General features: G+C 47.9%; 1 protein-coding gene across 1 annotated transcript; it reads right to left on the bottom strand.

Annotated features, from left to right (window-relative positions):
- Window positions 1–937: 937 nt before the first annotated feature.
- On the bottom strand, window positions 938–25,175 carry ALDH4A1 (aldehyde dehydrogenase 4 family member A1). Its single transcript, XM_081954653.1, has 15 exons — window positions 25,018–25,175; window positions 20,106–20,199; window positions 17,458–17,550; window positions 15,658–15,705; window positions 15,361–15,516; window positions 14,960–15,109; window positions 13,548–13,622; window positions 13,107–13,294; window positions 10,254–10,327; window positions 8,501–8,697; window positions 6,363–6,410; window positions 5,636–5,788; window positions 5,120–5,241; window positions 3,922–4,040; window positions 938–3,481 (listed from the first exon to the last, which is right to left on the bottom strand). The coding sequence occupies exons 1-15, from the start codon at window positions 25,068–25,070 to the stop codon at window positions 3,369–3,371; spliced, it is 1,683 nt and encodes a 560-aa protein (XP_081810779.1). The 5' UTR covers window positions 25,071–25,175; the 3' UTR covers window positions 938–3,368.
- Window positions 25,176–25,702: the final 527 nt, after the last annotated feature.

Raw genomic sequence — 25,702 nt, 5'->3', positions numbered from 1 at the left:
TGAGTTGTCTCAGATACACCATGAGGCCAGTTTGGGATTGGTGTGAAAAGGGATGTTGCTTCTCTTCCCCCCCCCCCCCCGCTCCTCCCCAAAACCATTTAGCCTATCTGGGCTGTCTGTTCTGACCAAGGCTTCCCAAGAGCCCGAAGCAAACTCCTTGTCCCGACAAAACCCCCTTTTATTAATTTCCGGTGAATTCTGCTCCTTCACATCCAGCAAAGTCTTTCGAGGGAGGATTTACAGTCACAGAACTTATCTGACTTGGACAGCAGCCAGGCTGATATCTGCAAAACTTAGCAAGGAGTCTCGGAGAGTCACGAACCAATGAAGCAAACTAATTGTCTCCTGCAAACTCCACTCCCCTTTCGCTCCTCTTTTATTTCCTCTGGGAGGGGCCATTCACCGTCCCCCTGTGGCCTTACTCCCAAGTCGACCCCTGTTCTTTAGCTATTCCCTTCGTCTGGCAACTCTGCGCACGCGCACACTGGGAACAGACTACAGCTGTTCCTCTGCCTCATTGATGACTCTGAAGGCAGCTGATAACTGGCATACGGCTCTGTCCCCCTCTCTGCCTCCGACACAAGAGCCCTCAACAGAGCCTTCCCCAGACTCCAGGACTGGCCCAGGTTCCTCCCCAACCTCCTCACTGTCCGAATCTGCTGCCAGCTCCGCTGGTCATTGGCAGATAGCCGGATTAAGAGTTTCCATACTGCAGTGATGGCTACTTTTTTGACCTCCTGAATATCGGAGGGTTTTTTCCCCAGTCCCGAATTAAGATGTTCACCAGTCAGAGATGCTACGAGCTGAATGCACCCGGTTGTTTAAAAGTCCCAGGATAGCTCTGATCCGTTTCCAATAAATAACATTTCATTCCTGTCCACCTTATGCTTTCCGAGAAAATCCAGCCCCCTCAACTGGAAAAACGCTCTCTAGACTGTTCTTTTTTTTTGCAGAAAACTTTATTAGCCGTCTTCTCCTGATACATTATCAATGCTTGATCAACTCGACTTAGGGAAAACTGTTTAAATTCTGATGAGCATACAGATATTGGTTTTCCGTGCACCACCGGCATCGCGAGGCTGATTGTAATCTCACTGCTCCATCGGTCAGGAATGAAAAAGCTCCTTTTTTCCCCTTAATTTTCAATTTTTTTCTGTATTAAAATATGAATCATACTCCAAAACTTGGAACTTTTGACACTATATAGGTTGACAGCAGAGAGACTACTCTATGCCCTCCAAAATGACAGGACACTTTGAGCCCTGCCATGGATGAAGGGTCGCAAGAAGTTGATAAGAGTTGGCTGAAATGGCAAAATGGATTATTCTGATTAAATAAAAAAAATATTAAGTGCTTTCGTTTCCACGTGGAGACAGCTTCTGAGCTTTGTGCTTGAATTGGAGAAGCATGAAATTTTGATTTTGGGTTTTACTGATTAGACTGATAGATCCTTATGGAAATGGCTAATTTTTATGATTATGAAAAATAACACAAAGTTGTGATTTGATGTTAAATATCTTATTTTACTGCAACAGAGAGTCGGAAGTCAACGCCTTTCTTTTTCCTCCTCCTTCCTCACTTCTCTTCCCCCTCTTCCTCCCTACTGCTTTCCTATTTCCTATTTTGTATCTTACTTTATCTTAAGGTAAAGTTTCCCCTCGCACATATGTGCTAGTCGTTCCCGACTCTAGGGGGCGGTGGTCGTCTCCGTTTCCAAGCCGAAGAGCCAGCGCTGTCCGAAGACGTCTCCGTGGTCACGTGGCCGGCATGACTCAACGCTGAAGGCACACGGAACGCTGTTCCCTTCCCAACAAAGATGGTTCCTATTTTTCTACTTGCATTTTTTACGTGCTTTCAAACTGCTAGGATGGCAGAAGCTGGGACAAGTCACGAGAGCTCGCTCCGTTAGGCAGCGCTAGGGATTCAAACCACCAAACCGCTGAACTTTCTGATCAACAAGCTTACCTTAGATTTGGTAGTTTCCCGTGTCAGAAAGGTTTTTCCCTGTCTGGAAAAAATAAGAGCTCTCATCTAGCTATCGTGAAATTGGGAGGTATTTATTTAGCTACCTAATCGGGCATTTTTCTTTCTGTTTTGGAAGCACATCCAGCGTCTGCGGTAACAATCATCAGCTGTTGAAGTTCTCGGAGCGTTAATCACACTTTAGTAAAGACAAAGCAAGGAAGGAAAGCAGATTTTTTTTGATTTCAGAGCATTTCTATTCACACAGGGACAATCTGCTTTGAGCGATGGAAATGCAATGTGCCTTGCAAGTCAAGAAAACTGGAAGTGTAAATTCAGCTTTGGCAGGAAATTACGACAACATGCGTCTTGAATATCTGGACCAGGAATAAAAACAATTATCTTGGAACAAAAACGATGAGTAAGATTGGAGTTAAGAATTAATGGAGTAGAACCAAGTTGGTTTACATCTGCTTACGCGATTCGTTATATAAATCAATTTTCCAAAGCTACAAGGGCTAAAAATGTTAGTCAGCAAAATAGGGATAAGTAAATTAGGTAGGCTTGATGCAAACACAGTGGTGGTTTTTTTTTTTATATATATAAGCTTTATGCCCTTTAAGGTACTGCAAATTAGCGGCTCGTCAGTCTTTCAGCTATCAATCATTTTCATACGTCCAATTGTTACTCTTCCGTCCCTTGATTTTAAGAGAATTAGCCTTGCTTAGTTGGCAAGCTACCAAAAGTCCCCCCTTTAAAAAGCATTCCTTGTCCCCGATTTGAGCGTTCAAATTTTTTTACAAAAATAGATCTTTTTTAAAAGAAGCAGCGTCCCATCTGGAGGGGGGGGGGGCTGTCAACACACAAGCGGAACTTTTCAGCCAAAAATCCCAGCCCATGTTCCTTCGGATGCGCAAGAAGCAAGTTTGTAGGAGTTTTAATTTCGCTTTTCCTACACGTTGATACGATGCGCGGAATTTCTCCGGACGTGCCTTTTTCCTGGCAGTTCCTCCATTTCTTTAACCAAAAGAGATGCGCCAGTTTGCTTTTGCAGCCCAAGTCGCTTCTCCCCTCCAGGGGAGGTGGCAATTATTATTATTTTTATCAGAAAGAGATACAAAAGATGAAGAATGCGCATTTAAGAAGGTTCAGCAGCAAAGCCTCTCTGGAGAAATCAACAAACACGGCTGCACTGAAGCGGAGGGATAAATTTTGATTTTTTTCAGTAGGATGTGATTATTAGTTTTTAATTCTCCAAAGTGGTCCAAGTGATAAGAGAGGGAAATCAATACACTCCTGGTAATTTGTGCCTTAGGAGATATCGGCAAGGAAGGCCGCCGGAGAGAAACATAGCCCACTCGCACCAACAGTCGCCGTCCAAGTCTGCAAAGGCCCCGTAAGCCTGGTCACTGCATGTAAGGGTACTTCCAGTCCCCCAACGGCTCGTGGGTCTCCTTGATGGCCTGGGGAGACGTCCAGCGCAGGATGTAATGAGCGCTGCCCGGCTTGTCATTGGTTCCTACGTCCAAAAGAAGAAAGGAATGCATTGGCCTCCTCTGCGACCGAACATGCCAAAGTGGCTAAACCTCATTGTCCCAAGAAAACCACCGGCTCGCTTCCCGCGTCTCGCCGGGTCGTTATGTGGTTTGCGAGAACCTGGTTGCTGAGCTTGTTTTCGCAACTCACACGATTTGGAGGACAGGCAAAGAAGGTTGCGGCGTGCCACAAAGGCTCCCTCGTTTGTGTCGACATGCCGCAACTGGGTGTAAATGTGTTGTTTTGTCTGTACTTCAGGCTTGGGAGCCATTATGCAGGAATGGAGAGACACACAACGATAAGGACAGGGGTTATAACGGTGACAATAACAGCAGGGCCAACCAGAAAGCGGTGCAAAATGTTCTCAGACCAGCCCAGGTGAGGAGCACCCTCCCTCTCCCCCCAGTCTGATCCCTGACGTACCTGAGGCGCGAGAGCCCCCAAACGGCTGCTGGGCCACCACCGCACCGGTGGACTTGTCATTGATGTAGAAATTCCCAGCCGCGTTCCTTAGGAGTTTGGTGGCTTCATCAACGACGGACCTGAGCAAAGATGTTGGGAGGGGAAAGAGTTCAGAACTTCCTGCAAGAGTGCGCCCCACGGCGCCTTGTGGAACGCGGCTTTAAAAGCCCCGCAATTACCGCTCAGTGTTATCGGCAGCTCTCAATACACAGGCAAAACACAGCTTGAACCAAACAATCACACAGACGGAGACGGAAGGAGAGGAGGTGGGAAGGATCAGTGAGGGGAAAAAACAATACAAACAACTCCAATCCTAAGAGCCAAGCAAAACAGGTCTCTATCGGGCCGAGACTGAGTTTAAACTGGAGCCAGGGAGAGGAAGTAGAGAGGCATGGCTTCAATTCGAACTCAGTCTCTGGGCAGATTGGACGTGAAAATAACCCATTGATGACCCCTCCCACAAGCTACTCCAGGGGACAAAGGGGTTTCGTGAAGGCTGGGATATTGTGGCAATGACAAAACTGAGGATTTGGGGGGGGGGATGTTATCTGGCCTGCTACAATTGAGCTGGGAGAAGATTAAGAGTATTTGGGTCTGGACCTACCTTCTTCTTAAAACTGACTGTTATTTCCCAATTCCCCAGGACAGTAACATTTGATCTACCCTGTTTCCCTTAAAGTAAGACTTCCCCGGATAATAAGCCTGATCGGGCTTTCGAACGCATGCGCTAAAATAAGCTCTCCCCGAAAATAAGCCCTCCCTAAAATATTAAAATGCATGTGCAGCCGGTCCCCACCATTTCCTGGGGGGGGGGAGAGATGCCCCCCGACACCTGCCATCCACGGAGAATGGCCTCATGGAGGCCGCTCCCGCACACCCTAGCTACTGCACCCCTTTCTCTTAATGGCGGCCAGAAAAAGATTGGCAGGCTGGCAAGAGCATGCCAGAAACAGAGACAGAACGTCCGGCCCTCTCTGGATCAGCTGATCCGCGGGCCGAGGTTAAGGACTTCAAAGATAATAAGACCTCCCCAAAAATAAGGCCAAGCACTTATTTTGAGGTTCAAAAGAAAATAAGGCCTCATCTTATTTTCAGGGAAACACGGTAAGTAGAAGGACCCCCTCCCCAGGACATTCACCAAAGTCACCCCAGTTCTTACTTATCCTGGGCAAACACTGCCCCTGTGAGGCCGTATGGAGAAGTGCTGTCAATCAGGTGGAGAATATCTTTGTATTGTTTCTCTGGATAGACGTACACCGACAGAACTGGCCCAAAGATTTCCTGCCCGTGGGGGGTGGGGGGTGAAGGAGGAAGAGAAAACAAACCGAAATTAAAGGCTGGTGCATCTGGGAAAATCATTGTCTACATTTCTGTGAAACTTTGGGGACACTTTCACTAGGAAAATTAGCATGTCTAAAGTGAGGGCCAAGGTATCGCTATGGAGATGCCTGAACTACATTTCCCAGCGTATGTTCAGAGTCCTAGAGCGTGTCTGCCAAGTTCTTAATTAAACGGTGTTTTCGTAACGATCAGAGATACTTTAAACTCTTGCAGAAAGGTGCCTGGAGAAGGACTTGGCCTCACAAGGAACAAGCAAAGACTGTGGGAGAGGAATTTAGCATTTTCCCAAGGAAGGATCACCTCTCGGTGCCCGCTCCCCATCGCAAAGACTTGCCTCTTGCATGATGGGATCCTTGGGGTCTTTTGTCTCAATAATGCATGGCTGGATAAAATAGCCCACTGCATCGTCGCAACCGCCTCCGGCCAGGATGTTTAAATTGGGTGACGATTCGGCATGCTTGATCCATTTCTTGATCCGTCCGAACGCCTGAAAGACACAGCAGCAGAAACAGTAGAGTTACGTCCAGTGGTGGGATTCAGACATTTCGCACCGGTTCAACCGGTTGTTAACTTTGCGTGCAGTTTGGCGACCCGGCTGAATCACCATGACCGGCCCTGCTTCGCAGCTCCCCTCCCAGCCACTCCTCAACTCGCCTAGCCTCTTCTGAGGCCATTTCGGCATCTTGGAGCTCCTCTAACCGCCCCTCCCGCCCCCTCCAAGCAAGTGACGTCGGCACAGGCAAAACCCCAAGGCAGCTCTGGTTACATCCATATAACAAAGAACTAAGTTCTAGGCATGCCTAGCACCATAAGCAGGCCAATATCTCAGGACATCTTCCTCTCGACCATTAAACCTTGAAAGGAGTTGGTGAAATGATGACAAAGGATGTTGTCCTTTGTTGACCTCAATATTGAAACTACTATCTAAGAGTGTAAGTTACACACACACGTAGAGGCCTATTCTAGGTGCTTGTTTGCACGTGCAAATGTCAAAGCATAAATATTCTGCCTGAGGAAAAATGAAAGCTGGTTTTTAGACACACAAGAAAGAATGCGCTGACCTTGCTATCAATCACGGCGGAGAAGAATGTTCCAAAATCTTCAGCTGGCTGCAGAGAAAGCCCGACAAAGAAAATATAAGGAATTTGGGAGAAACTTGAACGTGGCTCCAGAGAGCTCCCTATTATCTAGAGAAATTGATCCATTCCAGTCCGCACGAGTTCAGACGGCAAAGGTTTCCCGTTGGATCTGGAGATGGGAAGATCTCAGATTTTCAGCCTGTAAAGTTCTCCGTTAACTAACGATTCTAGCATTCCCCAAAATTTCAAAAGTCTCCTCCGGTGGTGGTTAGAAAAATAAAAAGGACCCCTGAGCTTACATTTTTTTCTTCCTCCCTCCATCTCCCTCCTTCTTTTCATGTTGTACCTTTATCTCTTAGATCAGGGGTGTCAAACTGAAGGCCTGCAGGCCAGATCTAGCCCACGGGGTACTTCGATCTGGCCCGCGGTGCATCTGCCAGCGAAAACGGAGTTCGGGAGGGCCATGGCAAAGGGTTGCAGGAGGCCGTTGCAGCCAAAAATGGAGCTCGGGAGCCCGTTTTCGCTGAAAGAGGACTCGGGCTACCACAGGCGCCCCAAAACGAGTGACGTTGAGCTGGCCATGCCCACCCTAGCCACACTCGGAAGTAAAACACAATCCTGATGTGACCCTCAATAAAATCGAATTTGACCCCACTGCCTTAGATTAATCACATATAAAAGACCATCCTTCTACAGCCACGCCCTGAAAATTAATTCTTTTTTTTAATTAATTTTTTAAAAATAAGTTTTACAATTATTTCCCCCCTTTCCCTCCCTCCTCCCCCATCCCTACCTCTCTTCCCTCCCTCCCTCCCCCCGACCTCCCAGAGCAAAATACAGGGTATAAACATTTAACAACCATATGCTAACATAACATCTACATGGGGCTCCCCTTGAGATGCACCCGTAGGCTCCAGCTGGTTCCGAATGCAGCCGCGCGGGCAATTATGGGGAGTACTAGGTACTCCCATGTAACACCGTTCCTGCGCGAACTGCACTGGCTGCCTGTGGCTTTTCGGGTGCATTTCAAGGTGTTGATTGTCATCTTTAAAGCGCTCCATGGCTCGGGACCTAGTTATCTGCAGGATCGCATCCTACCCCATACATCCCTGCGACCAATCCGCTTTCACAGAGAGGGACTCCTCCGGGTACCTTCCGCTAAGCAATGCGGGCGGGCGGTGCCCAGGAGTAGGGCCTTCTGTGATGGGCCCAACCCTCTGGAACGACCTCCCCCCCGATATTAGAACTACCGTTGATCTCCGCTCCTTCCGTAAGAAACTCAAGACCCACCTGTTCCGACTAGCTGGCCTGGCCCAATTGTAATCATAAATAACATCTATTACTGACCTTCCTGGATGGCTTTTTAAATTTTAAATTTTGGGGTTTTAATTGGTTTGATTGTTTTTAACTATTAATTAGTTTGGGCTAATATACAGACTGTATGTTTACGTTGTTTGTCTGGGTTTTCGTGTTGTGCTTTGTTGTTTTTACATATGTATGTCTGTACACCGCCCCGAGTCCCTGCGGGGAGAGGGGGCGGTTTATAAATTTAATAAACTCAAACTCAAACTCATAAGCTAACTAATTTTGACATGCTACCATTCTTGTGCTTTAACTCCCCCTTTATTAAACTAACTTTGAATAAATTGTAGTGCTCTTTATGCCTTCATTCATAAGCTAACTGGAATTTTTTAGTCCGGTATTTGTTTTGAATATAGTCAATCCATCTTCTCCAATCCAACTTATACTTCTCATCTGAGTGGTCCTTCAGATACGCTGAAATTTTGGCCATCTCTGCTAGGTTTACTACTTTTAAAGTCCATTCTTGGATAGTGGGCAACTCTTCCTTCTTCCAGTATTGCGCCACCAACAATCTTGCCGCTGTTGTTAGGTTCAAAATCAAATTAGTCTCTATAACGGTACAATCTGAAACTATGCCTAACAAAAACAACTGGGGCGTAAACTTTATCCTCTTTTAATTCTTAAGTCACCCCAAGACGGGAGCTCCTCTTGAAATTAAATGTGGGCCCTGGGGGGGGAAAGGAAGCACCCCACTGAGAAGCTACTTTTGGGACACCAGGCAGCTGGCGAAGCATCCCGACTGCCAAGCCACAACTCACGTCTCCCACTTTGATCTTCCGATGCTCCTCCAGCAGCCCGGCTTTGACGCGAGGCCACAGAGAGTCTGGCACGTAGAGGCGGGAACAAGCCGAGCACTTCTGGCCGCCGTACTCAAAAGCCGAGCGGACCGTCCCGCTCACCACGCTGGGCACATCAGCCGAGGCATGGACAAAGTGGAAATTCTTCCCTCCGCATTCTGAGAAAGGGAGACATTGGACAGGAGTGACTGTACAGGTAAAGGTAAAGGTTCCCCTCGCGCATATGTGCTAGTCGTTCCCAACTCTAGAGGGCAGTGCTCATCTCCGTTTCAAAGCCGAACAGCCTGCGCTGTCCGAAGACGTCTCCGTGGCCGGCATGACTCAACGCTGAAGGCGCACGGAACACTGTTCCCTTCCCACTAAAGGTGGTCCCTGTTTTTTCTACTTGCATTTTTTACATGCTTTCGAACTGCTAGGTCGGCAGAAGCTGGGACAAGTCACGGGAGCTCACTCCATTCGGCGGCACTGGGGATTCGAACCGCTGACCTTTCTGTTCCAACAAGCTCGCCGTCTTAGCCACTGAGCCACCAGGTCCCTGAGCCACTCAACCACGTCCAATGAGCCACCAGTCACGGAGTGACTGAGGAGGGTCGAATTCTAGGCATTGTCCCTCCCAGTGTGGGGGAGGGAGGACTTGACCCTCTCCAAATTGAAAACCCTCCTTCGCTTGAAGTTGTTGAAAAAACTATGGAGGAGACCCCTGCCCGTGTGGAATTGCTGAAAGCAATATTTGGGGGGCGGGGGGCGGGGCGGGGGAGAGGGAAACGTTCTTCCTTCATTAACACATTGGGAATTCTGGGAGAAATTCAACAGGCTTGGTGCATGGCTAATTCCCGTGAGACTGACCGCAGGGCAAATACTTGCCCACCATGCTAGCAGATGCCCGGGCTTTAAGAGAGATCGAGGGCTTTCTGCTGGTCAGCAACTTAGCATCTGGGGTGCGGCTGGCAGTTTGGTTTTAAAAGCCGGCAATATTACACTGGAGACCGTCAGCGCAACTTTGGATTAGAAAGCTACCCAAATGTCTTTCAATTCATGATCAAGAGATCTTCACACTACCTGGGTTGTTGTTGGGCTTTGGCGGCCTTCTGAGGGTGGGGGGAGGGAAGAAATAACTGTTGTGCCCCACCAGCAGCCAGTGGAGCTGGGAGCAGATTCGGACAGCGAGGAGGTTGGGGAGGAACATGGGCCAGTCCTGGAGTCTGGGGAAGGCTCTGATGAGGGCTCTGTGTTGGAGGCAGAGAGGGGGCCAGGGCCGTATGCCAGTTATCAGCTGCCTTCGGAGTCAGACATCAGTGAGGCAGAGGAACAGCTGGAGCCTGTTCCCAGTGTGCGCATGCACAGAGTTGCCAGACAAAGAGAACAGCTAAGGAACAATGGTCGACTTGGGAGGAAGGCCACAGGTGGACGATGAACGGCCCCTCCCAGAGGAAATAAAAGAGGAGCGAAAGGGGAGTGGAATTTGCAGGAGACCATTAGTTCGCTTCATTGGTTCCTGACTCTCCGAGACTCCTGGCCAAGTTCTGCAGATATCGGCCTGGCAGCTCTCCAAGCCAGATAAGGTCTGAGTCCATAAATCCTCCCTCGAAAGACTTTGCCGGATGTGAATGAGCAGAATTCACAGGGAATTAATAAAAGGGGTTTTTGTCGGGACAAGGAGTTGGCTTCATGCCTCGGACAGAACAATCAAACCAAACAGATTCTCAGTTCTTACCCCCAGCCAGCCGAGGGAAAGTGCGATACCGGTCGAGGTTTTCAGACACCTGTTTCCAGAGACGCTTAAAAGTCCTAAAAAGACAAAAAACAAAAGAGAACTCAAGATCTAATTGTTCCCTTTTCTCCTCTCTTCTCCTGGCACTCAGCCAAGGACAAGGTCTGGCGACACAAACAAGGGCAGGGACCCATCTTTTCAAACTCAACCCCTGTTGGGGGTCCCAATCAGCCGCCCCCTCCCTCCACAGGCACGCCAAGGCCGGCTGGGGTGAGCGTGAAGCACCTCTTGTTCTCTTAACCCTTCAGAAACCCAAAACTTTAACAAAAAACCCACCCAAGGGACAAAATCCTTTGCAAGGAGAGGGCCAGCTATTTAGCATTTCTCAAAAAAACGGTTTCAGCAGAGGCTGTCTTGGGCTAGTGGAAGCGAGAAGGGCCTACGCACACACACACACACCCCTCCGATGTTTGCAATCTCCATCTCTCTCTGAAAGACGGTGTGACTATTAAAACCGCCGGGCGCTATGCGAAGAGAGAGAGAAAGCCATGCTCGGCTGCTCCCTGCTCCTTAAGCGAGTGGGGGGGAAGGCTCATAAATTAAAAGGCAGAGTGTGGAACTCCTGGGGTGAAGCTATTAGCATTTTTATTGTTTTGAAAAGCAAGACGTTGGTCACACTTGAAATCAAGAAAGGGAAGAGAGGGGGGGGGAAGGGGGGGGAGAGAGAGAACAGGCAAGAAAGCTGAACTATTTTCTTTCTGGATTGCAGAATCCCCAGGACCTGACAGGCTTCTGAAACAGAGGAACAGGCTATGAAAGCATAATAACAAACAATACAATACAATACAATAGCAGAGTTGGAAGGGACCTTGGAGGTCTTCTAGTCCAACCCCCTGCCTAGGCAGGAAACCCTATACCGTTTCAGACAGATGGCTATCCAACATCTTCTTAAAGACTTCCAGTGTTGGGGCATTCACAACTTCTGGAGGCAACTTCTGTTCCACTGATTAATTGTTCTCACTGTCAGGAAATTCCTCCTCAGTTCTAGGTTGCTTCTCTCCTTGATTAGTTTCCACCCATTGCTTCTTGTTCTACCCTCAGGTGCCTTGGAGAATAGTTTGACTCCCTCTTCTTTGTGGCAACCCCTGAGATATTGGAACACTGCTATCATGTCTCCCCGTCCTTCTTTCTCTTAAGCTAAAAATACCCAGTTCCTGCAACTGTTCTTCATATGTTTTAGTTTCCAGTCCCCTAATCCTCTTTGTTGCTCTTCTCTGCACTCTTTCTAGAGTCTCCACATCTTTTCTACATCGTGGTGACCAGAACTGAATGCAGTATTCCAAGTGTGGCCTTACCAAGGCATTATAAAGTGGTATTAACACTTCACGTGATCTTGATTCTATCCCTCTGTTGATGCAGCCTAGAACTGTGTTGGCTTTTTTGGCAGCTGCTGCACACTGCTGGCTCCTATTTAAATGGTTGTCCACTAGGACTCCAAGATCCCCTTCACAGTTACTACTGTTGAGCCAGGTACCACCTATACTGTACCTGTGCATTTCGTTTTTCTTGCCTAAATGTAGAACCTTACTCTTTTCACCATTGAATTTCATTTTATTAGATAGTGCCCAATGTTCAAGTTTGTCAAAATCCTTCTGTATCTTCTGGAGTGTTGGCTATTCCTGCCAGCAATATGCGTTGACCTAGGAAAGCTTTCTCAAAAATATTTATTTGTTCTGTTTAAGTCTTACCTCGATTGGACCTTTTTTTGGGGAGGTGGGGGGGACGACAAAAAGGATTGAGAAGTGTTGGGGTTGAAGTCAGGGTGCCTGGACTTCTCCTTTTTAACTCTAAAGGTAAAGGTTCCCCTCGCACATATGTGCTAGTCGTTCCCGACTCTAGGGGGCAATGCTCATCTCTGTTTAAATTGTATGTATAGGGCAGTTGTAATGGCTGAAACCCCAAAATTTGACAGATCAGCTGATCCAAAAGGCACACCTGCCAGGTTCCCTTAGAAGGAAGACAAGGGAAACAGCATATAAAGAGAGGGTGAATGGAAGAAAATGCAAATTATTTATTATTTATTTCTGACAAGCAAAGTCAACGGGGATTTCACTTCACAACCGTGTGACTAACTTAATGACTGAAGAGATTCGCTTAACAACCTTGGCATGAAAGGTCGTAAAGTGGGGCAAAGCTCGCTTAACTGCCTTGCTTACAATTAGGAATGCGGGGCTCCGTTGTGGTCATAGGTAGAGGACTAGTTGGGGTGTGTGTGTGTGTGTAGCACTATCCGAAGACGTCTCCATGGTCATGTGGCCGGCATAACTCAACGCTGAAGGCGCACGGAGCGCTGTTCCCTTCCCACCAAAGGTGGTTCCTATTTTTCTACTTGCATTTTTTTTACGTGCTTTCGAACTGCTCGGTTGGCAGAATCTGGGACATGTCGCGGGAACTCCCTCCGTTACGCGGCACTGGGGATTCGAACTGCCGACCTTGCTGATCGACAAGCTCAGCGTCTTAAGCCACTGAGCCACCGGGTGAGTTTTAACTCTAGGTTTTTAGCTGCTTTGAGTGATATGGGTGGAGTTTGGGAGCCCAGAATCCAAGCCACCTTGAGAGGGCTCAAGTGGCATTGTCGATAAAGATGCCAGCCGATCCAGCTTTCTGTCCCACTGAGATGGGAGGTTAGGGAAGCTGCAAGAGATGATACGTTTTTAAAAGGCTCAAGTGTTTGTAAAAGAGGAGGAGGGCAAGGTTAGAGAGGATACACAGGGCTTCCTTAAGAGTTGAATTGAGGAGGGGGGGGGGTCACAAGAGCCATCCTTCCCACCCTACCGTAAGGCAACCCACGCTTACGGGACGCTGCCAGTGAAGTTGATGCCAGCCAAGTGCTCCGAGCCGGTCACCGTGTCCCCGAATGTGGTGCCCTCTGCTGGGACAAACTGGATGACACTGGGAGGCAGGCCGGCTTCCAGGAGGATCTGGTAGACGCCGTAACTGGACAGGATGGCCGAGTCGCTGGGTTTCCAAAGGACCACGTTGCCCTGGCATAGGGGAAGGGGGGAAAAAAAGAAAAAGGAGCCCTCTTCAGCTTCTTTGGGATACAGCCCCAAGAAGGATCTAGTCCTCAAGGGCGCAAAGGAAATTTTGGATCCTCAAAAAAAAAAAAAATCAGCTGGTGAGGAAGGAGAGACCATACTATGTCTGCGGGCGCCCCAGAAGCAGGAAAGAGGGGGGGGGGACGCCCGTTTTCAAAGGCTGCCATTGAAGGCGCAGAATGGATCCGGCGGAACTCACCATCACTGCTGGGGCTCCTGCCAAGTTCCCTCCGATGGCGGTGAAGTTAAAGGGGGAGATCGCAGCCACAAAGCCCTGCGGAAGAGGGGAGGGAAGGGGAAGGGTGACTCTCACACGGCTTCAGAAGGAAGGGGCGGGATAAGAGATGCCCCTCACGAGCCCCAACCTCTGACCGACTGCAGGCTCCGAGGGTCGTGACCTTTTAAGCACGGCTTCCCCATGTCAAGGTTCTAGTCCTCGTGCTGGAAAAGGTGCGTGGAAAGGAAAAAGCAGGAAGAGTGGGGACGGTGGGAAATAGGTAATTTCTGTTAAGGGGAGGGGGGTACCTCATGCTTGCTTCAACTTCCAGCTTCTCCCCTGACTATCAGGAGGAAGAAAAATGACTTCTGTTAGGTAAGGGATGCCTAAAGAACCATTTTTACAGTCTCTGTAGAAGCACGGGGGCCCGGGGACGGTTTAAAATGAGGAGGGGGTGGTGCCAATGCTTTCAACGCAGCCATGCAGGCAGGCGTCGTCTCTCCCTACTCATTGGGAAGTCCCCTGCTTGGGGAAGGGGACTGGACCGCCCTCAGCAGGTCAGTGGAGAAGAGAAGACAGACAGACACATACCGCTAATCAGTGACGTGCGGTGAGGTTAATGGCTGGGGAGGTTGGTGACGTCATCAGGAAGGCGGGGAATGGGACCACGTGTGCTGGAGGCACACATTTCTGCCTCCGCCCTCCGCAGCTCCCGGGCGCGCACAGACGGAGGTAGGCAGAATGGCGCCGATCCGATCCGGCGGGCGAGCGACCGAAGGATCGGGCTGCCTCGCTCGCTCTTTCGTCCGCCCGGATCGCCTCGGTGTCGCTGTGGCTACCTCCGTCCGTGCGCGCCCGGGAGCTGCAGAGGGCGGAGGCAGAAATGTTGTCGGCGCTCCCGGATGACACCCGGATGACACCGAGGCGATCGAAAGAGCGAGCGAGGCAGCCCGATCCTCGGTCGCTCGCCCGCCGGATCGGATCGGCGCCATTCTGCCTACCTCCGTCCGTGCGCGCCCGGGAGCTGCGGAGAGCGGAGGCAGAAATATCGGCGTTTCCGGATGACGAAGGCACAAAAGCAACTGTCGCTTTCATGCCTTCGTCATCCGGGAGCGCCGACATCATTTCTCCCTCCGCCCTCCGCAGCTCCCGGGCGCGCCCGGACGGATGTATAATATTATAATATTATATATATATATATAGTATATAATATTATATACTATTATTTCATGAAGAGAGGTGAGGCTCTGCCTCCCTTGCCTCCCCTGACCGCACGTCACTGCCGCTAATTCTCTAGGGCTGCATTCACACACACACCCAAACTGCGTGAAGGCAAAAGACGGAGCTCGGTTTGCCCCAGATCCTGCAAAATCAGGATTGAATGTTGACCCTACCTCCAGCCCCCGATACACCAGGCTGTTGGTGCTGGGCGGGGCGCTGATGGGCTGCTCCCCTTCCAACTCCAAGGCGTATTTAGCGTTGAAGCGGAAAAAGTCAGCCAGCTCGGCGGCCGCGTCGATTTCTGCTTGGATGACTGTTTTAGCCTGGAGAGAAAGAAGCGAGTCAGAGCAAGACTGCAGACGTTTTTCGGGGGGCAGAGATGACGTTGGACAAAGCTGGCAACGCCGAGGGGTTAGCAACCGACGGCCGCTATGTCAAATCCCACCCAAGGGAGATTCCAATTGCCGCGTATGTCTTAATTTCACCTGGGACCCCTCCGTGTGCTGGTTTCCTTCCCTTAGCAAGGCTGTGACCCCGGATATGATCCGAGCCAGCCAGCCACGCGCTCACTTACCTGTCCGACCATGGTCTTGGCTAAGATCTCTGCCCTTCTGGGCCCGCTCAGGATGTCGGCGGCTTTGAAGAAGACCTCCGCGCGGTCCTGGATGGGCCGTAAGTCCCATTCCTTCCGGGCACCCAAAGCTGAGACAATGGCCTTATTCAACAAGTCCTAGATGGGCAAGAAAATGGGAGCCTTACGCAAGGTTATTATAAAACATGCTTACAAGCGCAGACTCAATCTGAAACGATCCCTACCTGTGAAAATGCCCCCCCCCCCCCGAAAAGTCATACCGCAGGATGCTTTGCTCACCTTATCAGCGTAGCAGTATCTGGCCACTTGGTGTAAATGTTTAAAGGGCTGGGGGGGAAAAAAAGAGGAAGGAAGAAAAAGGTTGACAATTTCGACCAGCGATCCTCCAAGTGAAATCGAAAACCACCCGTGCTCGTTTTTAAAAAGAAATGCATCTGATTATTTTAAAACACCGTATTTTTAGGAGTAAGACACACCTTTATCCCCCCCAAAAAGAGGGTGAAAATCTGGGTGCGTCTTATACACTGAATACAGCATTTGTGGCCTCCCGAAAGACCCCCCCCTCCTTCACAAAAATGGACGTGCAGAGGGTTTGGGGGAGACCTGCAAAGTGCTCCTGAGGGCTGGGGAGGGCAAAAATGAGCGAAAAACGAGCCGTTCTCCCTCCCTCCCCAGCCCCCAGGAGCACTCTACAAACCTCCTAAAGGCTATGCATGCCCTTTTTTGGCAAAAAACCCAGGCCCGTTTTCGTGAAAAATAGGCAGGTTTTTGCTCATTTTTGCTCCAGCCCCCAGGAGCACTCTACAAGCCTCCTAAAGGCTATGCATGCTCTTTATTTTTGGCAATAAACAGGCCCATTTTCGTGAAAAACAGGCTGGTTTTGCTCATCCCCCCCCCCCCCCAGCAATCTACAAGCCTCCTAAAGCATTTTGCAGGCCTCTCAAACTCTCTGCATGCCATGTTTTTCACAAAAAATGAGGCGAGCAGAGGGTTTGGGAGGTCTGCAGAGTGCAAAACCCTTTTTTTTTTAATTTACCTCTTCAAAATCTTGGGTGCGTCTTATGCTCTGGAAAATACGGTAAGCATTCCGACAGTTATAGAGTCCCCCAAAGAAATACAGCGGGTAAAATACTTATGACCAGTACTGACCGTTATCACCAAACAGAGACTTACAGGCCATGGGTCAAACATTGATGAACTGTGCTCTTTTTACAAGGAAAACTAGAGTCTGTTGTTTTGGGAAAGTGGGTGGGTGGGTTTATCCCAGCTTGTTCTGACCCGGCTCCCAAACACGACAAGCCCTTTGTAGTTAGTGAAACGTTCCCTTCCTTAGCGGCGCCAGCAGCTACTCTCTCTCTCTCTCACAGCAAGCTAGGAAGTCTCTAAGTCCTGTGGAAAGTGATGCTCGCTCTTTTTCCCCCTGAACTGGCCCAACACACCTGGAGTCTCTCTCTTTCTCTCTCTCCCTCTTCCCACACTTGCAAAGGAAGTTCTGGAAGGTGCGCTCACTTTCTTTCCGCAGGAGATACTCACACACACACACACACACACACACATGCGCTCAGAAGGCGCTGCAGATTCCAAGAAGAATTCTGATAATTTTCAGACATGATTCGGAAGTGGAGGACCGGCAGGGAGATGAATAGTTGTCTGCTGGACCTATTCATCTCCGCACCCTGACTTTTATCCCCAGAGCTAAAGTGGGGCTTCGTTAGCAACGGTGGCTCTTCCATCCCAAGGACTGGCCCATAGATTTCCACTGTTCTCCTCTCCTCTGCCTTCTGCGCATCTGCACGTCAGGCACTGTTCCTCCTCTTCCTCATCAACCAGCTCCAGATCTGGCGGCTCTTGACTCTCCATCTGAGGGCTGATGGACGGCCCAGGCTCTGCCTCTGTCTCTCTGACAGCTCCATTCCCTCTTCCCCTTCAGAGCTCTCAGGTTGCCTTGATGTTGTCCCTGACTCCCACACCGCTTTCTCATCTGATTTGTCTGCTGAAGGGGTCAGCGGCCAACAGGCCATAACACAGCTGTTATGTCAAGAGTACCAAATGAAGCAGGCCCTTACTGGTAGAACTCACCGACACTTGATATCTCACATCGGCTGTCCACACTTTCTCGCCCCCAACGACACATGGAATATCTTCGGTCTTGCCCCGCAAGTCATTTAAAGCCTATAGAAGGAAGTAACAATTTTGTAAAAAAAAAAAAGGTTAGCTGTCCTCTCATCTCCTCTGCTCTCCAGATCACAACAAATTATTTCTCTGGTCCTTGCACTACTCACACCTTGCCTATTCTGGAAACCTTCTTGTGCCCCCTTCTCTTCATTCCCCAAATAGGATACAGGTAGTCCTCAATTTACAACAGTTCATTTCGTGACCGTTCAAAGCTACGACGGCGTTGACAAATGTGACGTACACCCATTTTTCAAAGTTACAATTGCAGCATCCCCAGGGTCATATGATCAAAATTCAGACACGTGGCAACCGTGATTCATATTTATGATGGCTGCGGCGTCCCGAGGTGATCCTCTTTTGTGGCCTTCTGACAAGCAAAGTCAGTAAGGAAGGCAGATTCAATTAACAAACTGTGTTACTAACTTATCAATTGTGGGGACCCAATTACCTGGGTTCAAAGTAAATCTAGGGAAGACAAAGATGATAGCTAAAAATATGACTACGAGTAAAAAAAAAAGAATTAGAAAGAGTAACAGGATGTGAGATAGTAAAAAAGGTTAAATACTTAGGAATTTGTATTACAACTTCAAATGGGAAATTATTTAAGTACAACTATGAACCATTAGGGCATAAAATACAGAGAGAATTGAATAAATGGAAAAAACTACAATTGTCTTTGCTGGGAAGGATAGCAGCAGTTAAAATGAATGTTTTGCCCAAGTTTCTATTGTTCTTTCAAATGACACCAATACTTAAAAAAGATGCAAATTTGGAAGAATGGCAGAAAGGTATTAACAACTTTGGGCAGGAAAGAAACCGAGAATAAAACTTAAAATAAGGCAAGATATACGTGAAACAGGAGGCTTAAAAATGCCCAACTTAAAATGATATTATGAAGCAGCAGTTTTAGCAACAATTAGCGATTGGATCAACCTAACAGAGGATAGAATATTGAATATTGAGGGTTATGATTTGGTATATGGCTGGCACGCTTACTTAATGTATGACAAGAAGGTTGATAAGATCTTTAAAAGTCATATTTTAAGGAATGCCTTACTGCGTGTTTGGAAAAAATATCAATACAGGTTAAACGACAAAAACTTATCAATTGCGGGAATTCACTTAACACCTGTGGCAAGGAAGGTCTTCGTAAACATGGGGCAAAACTCACTTAACAGACATTTTGGGCTCAATTGTGGTCATACGTATTTGTGTTGTATTTGTGTTGCTGTTCTCCACAACCAAAAGCATGCTCTCCTGCCAACCCTTGCACCTGAAAAGAGGACATTTTTTCTTCCTCGCTTCAAATCTCAGCCCCAAATCTTATTTCCTCCAAACCCCCAATCTCCGAATCTTTATCTGCCCCGTTACCAGCAAGGCAGGGGTCACCAAACTGAAGCCGCACGTGCGGTCCCTGTTTTTTTCGTGATTAGCGCGAATCGAAGCGCAGCTTTGCTTCTATACCTGAGCGAGCAGGCGCTGGAATGAAAGGCAGCAACAAGAGCTTGGAAATCAAGCCGTCTCCTGCGCCGTGCGCGTCGCTGCACTGGACTGGATGCTTTAGCTCAGGGGTGTCAAACTCAAGGTCCGCGGGATGCTTAGATCCGGCCCCCCGGGGCTGTCCTGGAAAGAGTAAAGAACCGGCCCACGGTGCCTCTGCCAGTGAAAAGGGAGCTTGGGAGAGCTGTATGTGGCCCTCCCGAGCTCCGTTTTGGCTGGCAGAAGGTTGCAGGAGGCCATTGCAGACAGAAACAGACTACAAGACCTTGCGTTTCAAGGTCTTGATTACGATCTTTAAAGCGCTCCATGGCTCAGGACCTAGTTACCTGCGGGATCGTATTCTGCCCCATACATCCCTACGACCCATCCGCTCGCACAGAGAGGGACTTCTCCAGGTGCCGTCCACCAGACAGTGCCATGGGGCGGCGCCTAGGAGCAGAGCCTTCTCTGTGGCGGGCCCAGCCCTGTGGAATGACCTCCCCCCGGATATTAGGACCACTACTGACCTCCGCTCCTTCCGTGTAAAGCTCAAGACCCACCTATTCCAAAGAGCCGGCCTGGCTCAATCATAACTTCATAACGCTCCTGATGGGTTTTTTAATTCAGTAATTTTATTTAATGGGATTTTAAATTGTGTTTTTTAATTGTCTTTCACTTATGAGTCTACCTCCTCCATGCACATGTATATGTCTTTGTTCTTTATGTATGTATGTTTGTCTTTATCTGTATTTTATCTGTTTTGATTGTACGCCGCCCCGAGTCCTTCGGGAGAGGGTTGCGGCTAATCAAATAAAATTATTATTATTATTATTATTATTATTATTATTATTATTATTATTATTATTATTATTATTATTATTATTATTATTATTATTATTATTATTATTATTATTACAGGCACCCCGACACGAGTGACATCAAGCTGGCCACACCCACCCTGCCCCGCCCCAAGGTCAAACACAATCCTGACACAGCACTCAATGAAATCGAGTTTGACACTCCTGCTCTAGTGCCTATGCCATAATGAGCACTCTTCTCTTTGTCTTTGTTACCTGCTGGAGGGCGGCTCGTTCAGAGCTCCCGGGTTTGAAGGCCAATACGGGTTCATTGACCACCTTGACTGAGGCACGGTGCTGCCACCGCAGGCTGGGGGATGGGGAAAGAAAGAGAGAGAAAAAAACAGGCATTATTTCGCTTTATGTGAGAATCACGAGGGATCTCTGAGAAATCTGCAGGCCTGATGTACCAACGCTTTGTTTCTTCCGTTGCAAAGAGGGCTGCCCTGTTAAAAGAGGAAGGCGAACGAACGGGGAAAGCCACGTCTGTTGCTATGAAATTCTAGCAGGAGGAGGGAAGAAAGAAATGCAGACGAACAAGTCCATCAATAAACACCCGAGTGAGCAATAAACCAGGGCTAGAAAAGGAGAGGGAAGTTTAAAACTTGAACCTTGCGAGTGCAAATTGTCGCTGTTTTCTGTTATATGTTTTGCAACACAGGTCTTTTAATAAGATAGGCATAGGGATAAAGTAATAATAATCATAATAATACAATAGTTGAGTTGGAAGGGACCTTGGAGGTCTTCTAGTCCAACCCCCTGCCCAGGCAGGAAACCCTATACCGTTTCATACGGGTGCCGTCCACCAAGCAATGCCAACGGGCGGCGCCTAGGAGTAGAGCCTTCTCTGTGATGGGCCCAACCCTCTGGAATGACCTCCCCCCCGACATCAGAACTACTACCGACTTCCGCTCCTTCTGACAAAAACTTAAGACTCACCTGTTTCAATTAGCCGGCCTGGCCCACTTATAGTTCTACTCTTACCTCCTGGCGGATATTTTTATTTGGGATAGTTTTTAGGGTTAATGTTTTTTAAATTTTTAAAATTTTAATCTTAACTTAAACTAAATCTGTACAGTGAACCATTGCTACCTCCTCCAGTCCTATATTTATTTTATTTATCTTATATTTATACTATGTATATATATTGTTCAATTGTTATAATAATAATAATAATAATAATAATAATAATAATAATAATAATAATAATAATAATAATAATAATAATCTTTTATTTCTAGACCGCACCCTTTCCTAGGCAGGACTCGGGGCGGTGTACAGTCATGTTAAAACCATATACAAACACATAGACATGAACATAGACATAGACATGGACGTAGACGGAGGAGGAAAAAATATACTGTACAATTCTTAGTTAAAAGACAAATATTAAAATACCCTTAAAAATTCCCCAATAAAATGTTTGCCAGGAGGTGGAAGATGGAACTGTCAATCAGCTAAGCCAGCTAGTCGGAACAGGTTAATATGACTGTACACCGCCCCGAGTCTCTTCTGAGAGAGGGGCGGTCTAGAAATTGAATAAAGTTAAAGTTAAAGTCATACAAATGGCTATCCAACATCTTCTTAAAGACTTCCAGTGTTGGGGCATTCACAACTTCTGGAGGCAACTTCTGTTCCACTGATTCATTGTTCTGTCAGGAAATTTCTCCTCAGTTCTAAGTTGCTTCTCTCCTTGATTAGTTTCCACCCATTGCTTCTTGTCCTGCCCTCAGGTGCCTTGGAGAATAGCTTGACTCCCTCTTCTTTGTGGCAACCCCTGAGATATTGGAAGACTGCTATCATGTCTCCCCTAGTCCTTCTTTCTCTTAAGCTAAACAGACCCAGTTCCTGCAACCGTATAACATAAAGATTCCCCCACGGGCATGGATACAGCTTTGCATAAAGTATAAAATAAAGATTCCCCCACGGGCATGGATACAGCTTTGCAGGTAATAGTATATAAGTTGTTTGGTCCCGTTGAGAGGCTTCATCGCATTCCTAAGCTATAAATAACCACACCTACTATCTATTTCTTGCCCCAATGGCTGCTCCATTCTCCTCTTCCCTCCCCATTTCGTTTTCCTCGCATATCATGCGTCTTACATTGTCAGTGCAAAGACAGGGGCATGCTACTGGTATTTACAGGCTGCGCCAGCGACCTTTTTTTCCGTCTGAAAATGGAGTTTAAATGTTGTGAATAAAACGAGGTTAACCAAAGTTTAAAATGTGGTTTCTTTCTCCCCTTGGGACTCAGGATTGCACAAAGCAGAAATTTAGTGAAAATCCTTTTGTAAGTTTGATGTGAAACAGGCAGGTTTCCCCAATCGGAGCCTAATGCTGACTCGAAGTGAGTGTATTTTTGTAAAAGCAGAGACACGCTACGAAATAGGGAGAGTATTTACTCCGAAAGGCCATTTTCTGAGAAGGCACTATTCTTTGAAAACCTTTCCTCTCCCACTCTTTCTTGTTTTCCACATTCCAAGGAATTTGCGATCAGCAAAAATGCATGCTTGAGGAGCTGGACTTTTGTGCCTGGGTGCAAAGTTTGATTTTTCTCTGCTTTGGAAGGTTTTGAGGCATAACCTTGATTTTGAAGGCCCGGGGAGCAAAAAAAAGGACTGCTGTTCAGTTCCCTTGGTCCCAGCTTGGCTTTATCTCAACCCAGGCTGATAAGACCAAAGCCCTACTAATTCTGATAAGCACCAGAAAGGAAAGTGCTGTGTAGATAAGGAGAGCAAATTCAGAGGTAAACCTGAAATGGAGGAGAGGAGACTGAACTTTCTGGGCCCCAAATTTCAAGCTTTCCATTTGATTGGGCCTTCCTTAACCAAATCACTTAAGGAAGTAACAGGTAGTCTTCGACTTACGACAGCTGCAATCAGAATTTCCCCCCACTAAGCGAGGTGGCAGTGAAGGAAGCCTTGACTGATTTTACTATTTTTGGGGGGAGGGGGCACGGTTATTAAGGGAATTACTGCAGTTGTTAAGTGAGTCACGCAGTCATCGAAAGAATGCAACTTCCCAAGTTGCTTGAAACTGCGTTTTATTGCTTTCCGGAGGTCCTTTAAAGTCGCAATTCTTCCTGCACTGCAAGTAGCCCTAAAAAGGCAAAATACGGACAGCAAAAGGCCACGGTTTTTAAATTGAAATAATGCTGCAGCTGGAAAACGGAAGGCCGGTTTGATTTTCCAGCCCTGTCGGATCTGTTTCTACTCAGCAAGCAAAAAGACAAAGAGAGAAAAATTTCCACTAGCCTATGACAGAGCAAGAATATTTCATCACCAGGACTAACCTGTCCCTTTTTAAAAAAAAAAAATCTACAGGCTGGAAGCAAAATTTAAAAAAAGGAAAAGGAGAAAGGGTGAGTGCCCCCCACCCCAAGGAGCTGAATTTGATACTGGGGGGAAAGGGATCTCAAAGATTTTCTGGGCAACCCAAGCAAAAGTTTTATTCCCCCCTCCCCCTCCAATATGTCTATGCATAGGCAGTCCTCAACTTAACCATAGTTCATTTAGGGACCGTCCGGTCACAACGGCACTGAAAAAGGGGACCGCTTTTCACACTTAACGACCGTTGCAGCCTCCCCGTGGCCATGTGATCAACATTCAGACGCTTGCCAAATGACTCAATATTTATGACGGTTGCAACGTTCCCCGGGTAAAGCCAGCGGGGGAAGCCAGAGTTGCTTCACAGCCGTGTGGCTTAACAAATTGTGGCGCCGAAGGTCGTAAAGCGGGGCAAAGCTCACTTCACTGCCTCGCTTACAAACGGGAATGCGGGGCTCAGTTGTGGCCGTAAGTCGAGGACTAGCTGTAGTGTGTGTGTGTGTGTGTACACAGACGTGCATATTGGTATTTATTTATATTTTATTTATAGGGCAGTTGTAACGGCTGAAACTCCTAAAGCTTGCTAATGGCTGATGCGGAAGGCACACCTGTCCGATTCCCTTCGGCTTAGGAGGAAGATAAGGCAAACTTGCCAATAAAGAGAGGGTGAACGGAAGAAAATGCAAATTATTTATCCTTATTGTTATAGTACTATATTAATTATTATTACATCATTATGAAATCCTTATCTTCATTGCATACTTTGTTCCTTAAATGTGACAGTCAACCGCTGTTGTTGTTGCTATTATTATTATTACGAATTGCCTTTATTGCTATTTCTATTAATATTATCACCGTTATTATTTTATTTTTACTATTAAGTCATTATTAGGAAAGTCAGTACTATGCTGGCTGATGCGGAAGGCACACCTGCCAGATTCCCTTCGGCTTAGGAGGAAGATAAGGCAAACTTGCCAATAAAGAGAGGGTGAATGGAAGAAAATGCAAATTATTTATGCTTATTGTTATATTACTATATTAATTATGATTACATCATTATGAAATTCTTATCTTCATTGCATACTTTATTCCTTAAACATGAAACTCAGTCAACCGCTGTTGTTGTTACTATTGTTATTATTACGAATTGCCTTTATTGCTATTTCTATTAATATTATCACCGTTTTTATTTCATTTTTACTTTATTAGGAAAGTCAGTAATGTGAATACAGCCATGACAGTGAACATGGCATCAGCATAATCATTAGATTAGAACAGGGGTGTCCAAACTTGGCAACTTTAAGACTTGTGGACTTCGACTCCCAGAATTCCCCAGCCAGCTCTGCTGGCTGGGGAATTCTGGGAGTTGAAGTCCACAAGTCTTAAAGTTGCCAAGTTTGGACACCCCTGGATTAGAATAATCATAATAGCACCAGCACAAATTGCTAGCAGGTGAAGACTTCCAAAAGGGGGGGGGGATTATTTCCTAAAATTAATATGAATTATGCATTATTTTCCAAAATAAGGGGACGGGGAATTGGGGGTGGGGGGTGGAGCCCACTCCCTGAAGCGCCCCTCGTTGGTGGGGGGTTACCCCTCCCCTCCCCAAAGACCCCCAGTGACGTCATTGTCCCCCCCTTAGAAGGGACCCCCCCTCCCCTCCCAAGAAGCCCCCCTCCTCCCCGGCGTCGGGGCTGCCCCCCCCCAAAAGCACCCATACCAGAGGTCCGGCAGGGGACGATGGGAGTGGGAGTCCCCGGTGAGGGGACACTCCCCACCCCCGAAGAGGGTGAGAGACTCACCTCAGCCCGCGGAGGGAGCCCGGCCGGCGGAGGAGAGGCAACCGCAGAGCCATCCTATCCCCGCCCGATCCTGAGGGAAGAGAGAGGGAAGGCGGCGATGCCGGGAGGCGCGTGCCGCCGATCGGACCGAACCATTCCTCCGCGGGGGGGGGGGTTGAGCCGTGTTTTATTATTTTTGGCTTGGTCGAAAAACGCGCCTTTGTCGCTTCTTCCTCCGGAAAGGGCACGATTACTTTATATTACACGCGCATATTTTTGTAAGCGTCTTTCAAAGCTTTCAGGGGGCAGGGCAGGCGAAGGAACCACCACCGCCGCCACACACACACCCTTTCTGGTGCCGCGAATGGACGAGTCCCTCGCGGTCCAGGCGAAAAGGGGCGGGAAGCAAGGCGGCCAATCCGAAGGCGGCCTTGGGAGCGCCAATCAGAAGCCGCGCTGGCGCCTCTCCTCCCCCTCTTTCGAAAAGTTGCGCAATCGAACGGGGTAGGAGGGGAGGAGAGGTCGTTCAGGTACAGACTAAGAGTTGGAAGGGATCTTGGAGGTCATCTAGTCCAACCCCATTTCTGACAGATGGCAGTCCAGTCTCTTCTTGAAAGCTTCCAGGGATGAAGCTCCCACAACCCTGCGGAGGTTGCCCCCCCACCCAAGGAAGAGGCAAGTGCAACTTTGGAAGGGCAAGGCGACT

This window comes from Natrix helvetica (genome assembly GCF_964273705.1).
Source record: "Natrix helvetica genome assembly, chromosome: 5".
Taxonomy (NCBI): domain Eukaryota; kingdom Metazoa; phylum Chordata; class Lepidosauria; order Squamata; family Natricidae; genus Natrix; species Natrix helvetica.
The sequence above is the reverse complement of the archived record's forward strand: the minus strand, read 5'-3'. Positions and strand labels throughout refer to the sequence as shown.

Bases quoted from the DNA above. Each gene is read 5' to 3' on its own strand.
- ALDH4A1 (XM_081954653.1), bottom strand. From the start codon at position 25,070: ATGGCTCTGCGGTTGCCTCTCCTCCGCCGGCCGGGCTCCCTCCGCGGG. The intron at 5,789-6,362 runs GTCAGCGCATTC...TGTGTCTTTCAG, and splicing joins CCGCCGTGATTGATAGCAAG to GCGTTCGGACGGATCAAGAA. The intron at 5,242-5,635 runs GCAAGTCTTTGC...CCCCACGGGCAG, and splicing joins AGGATCCCATCATGCAAGAG to GAAATCTTTGGGCCAGTTCT.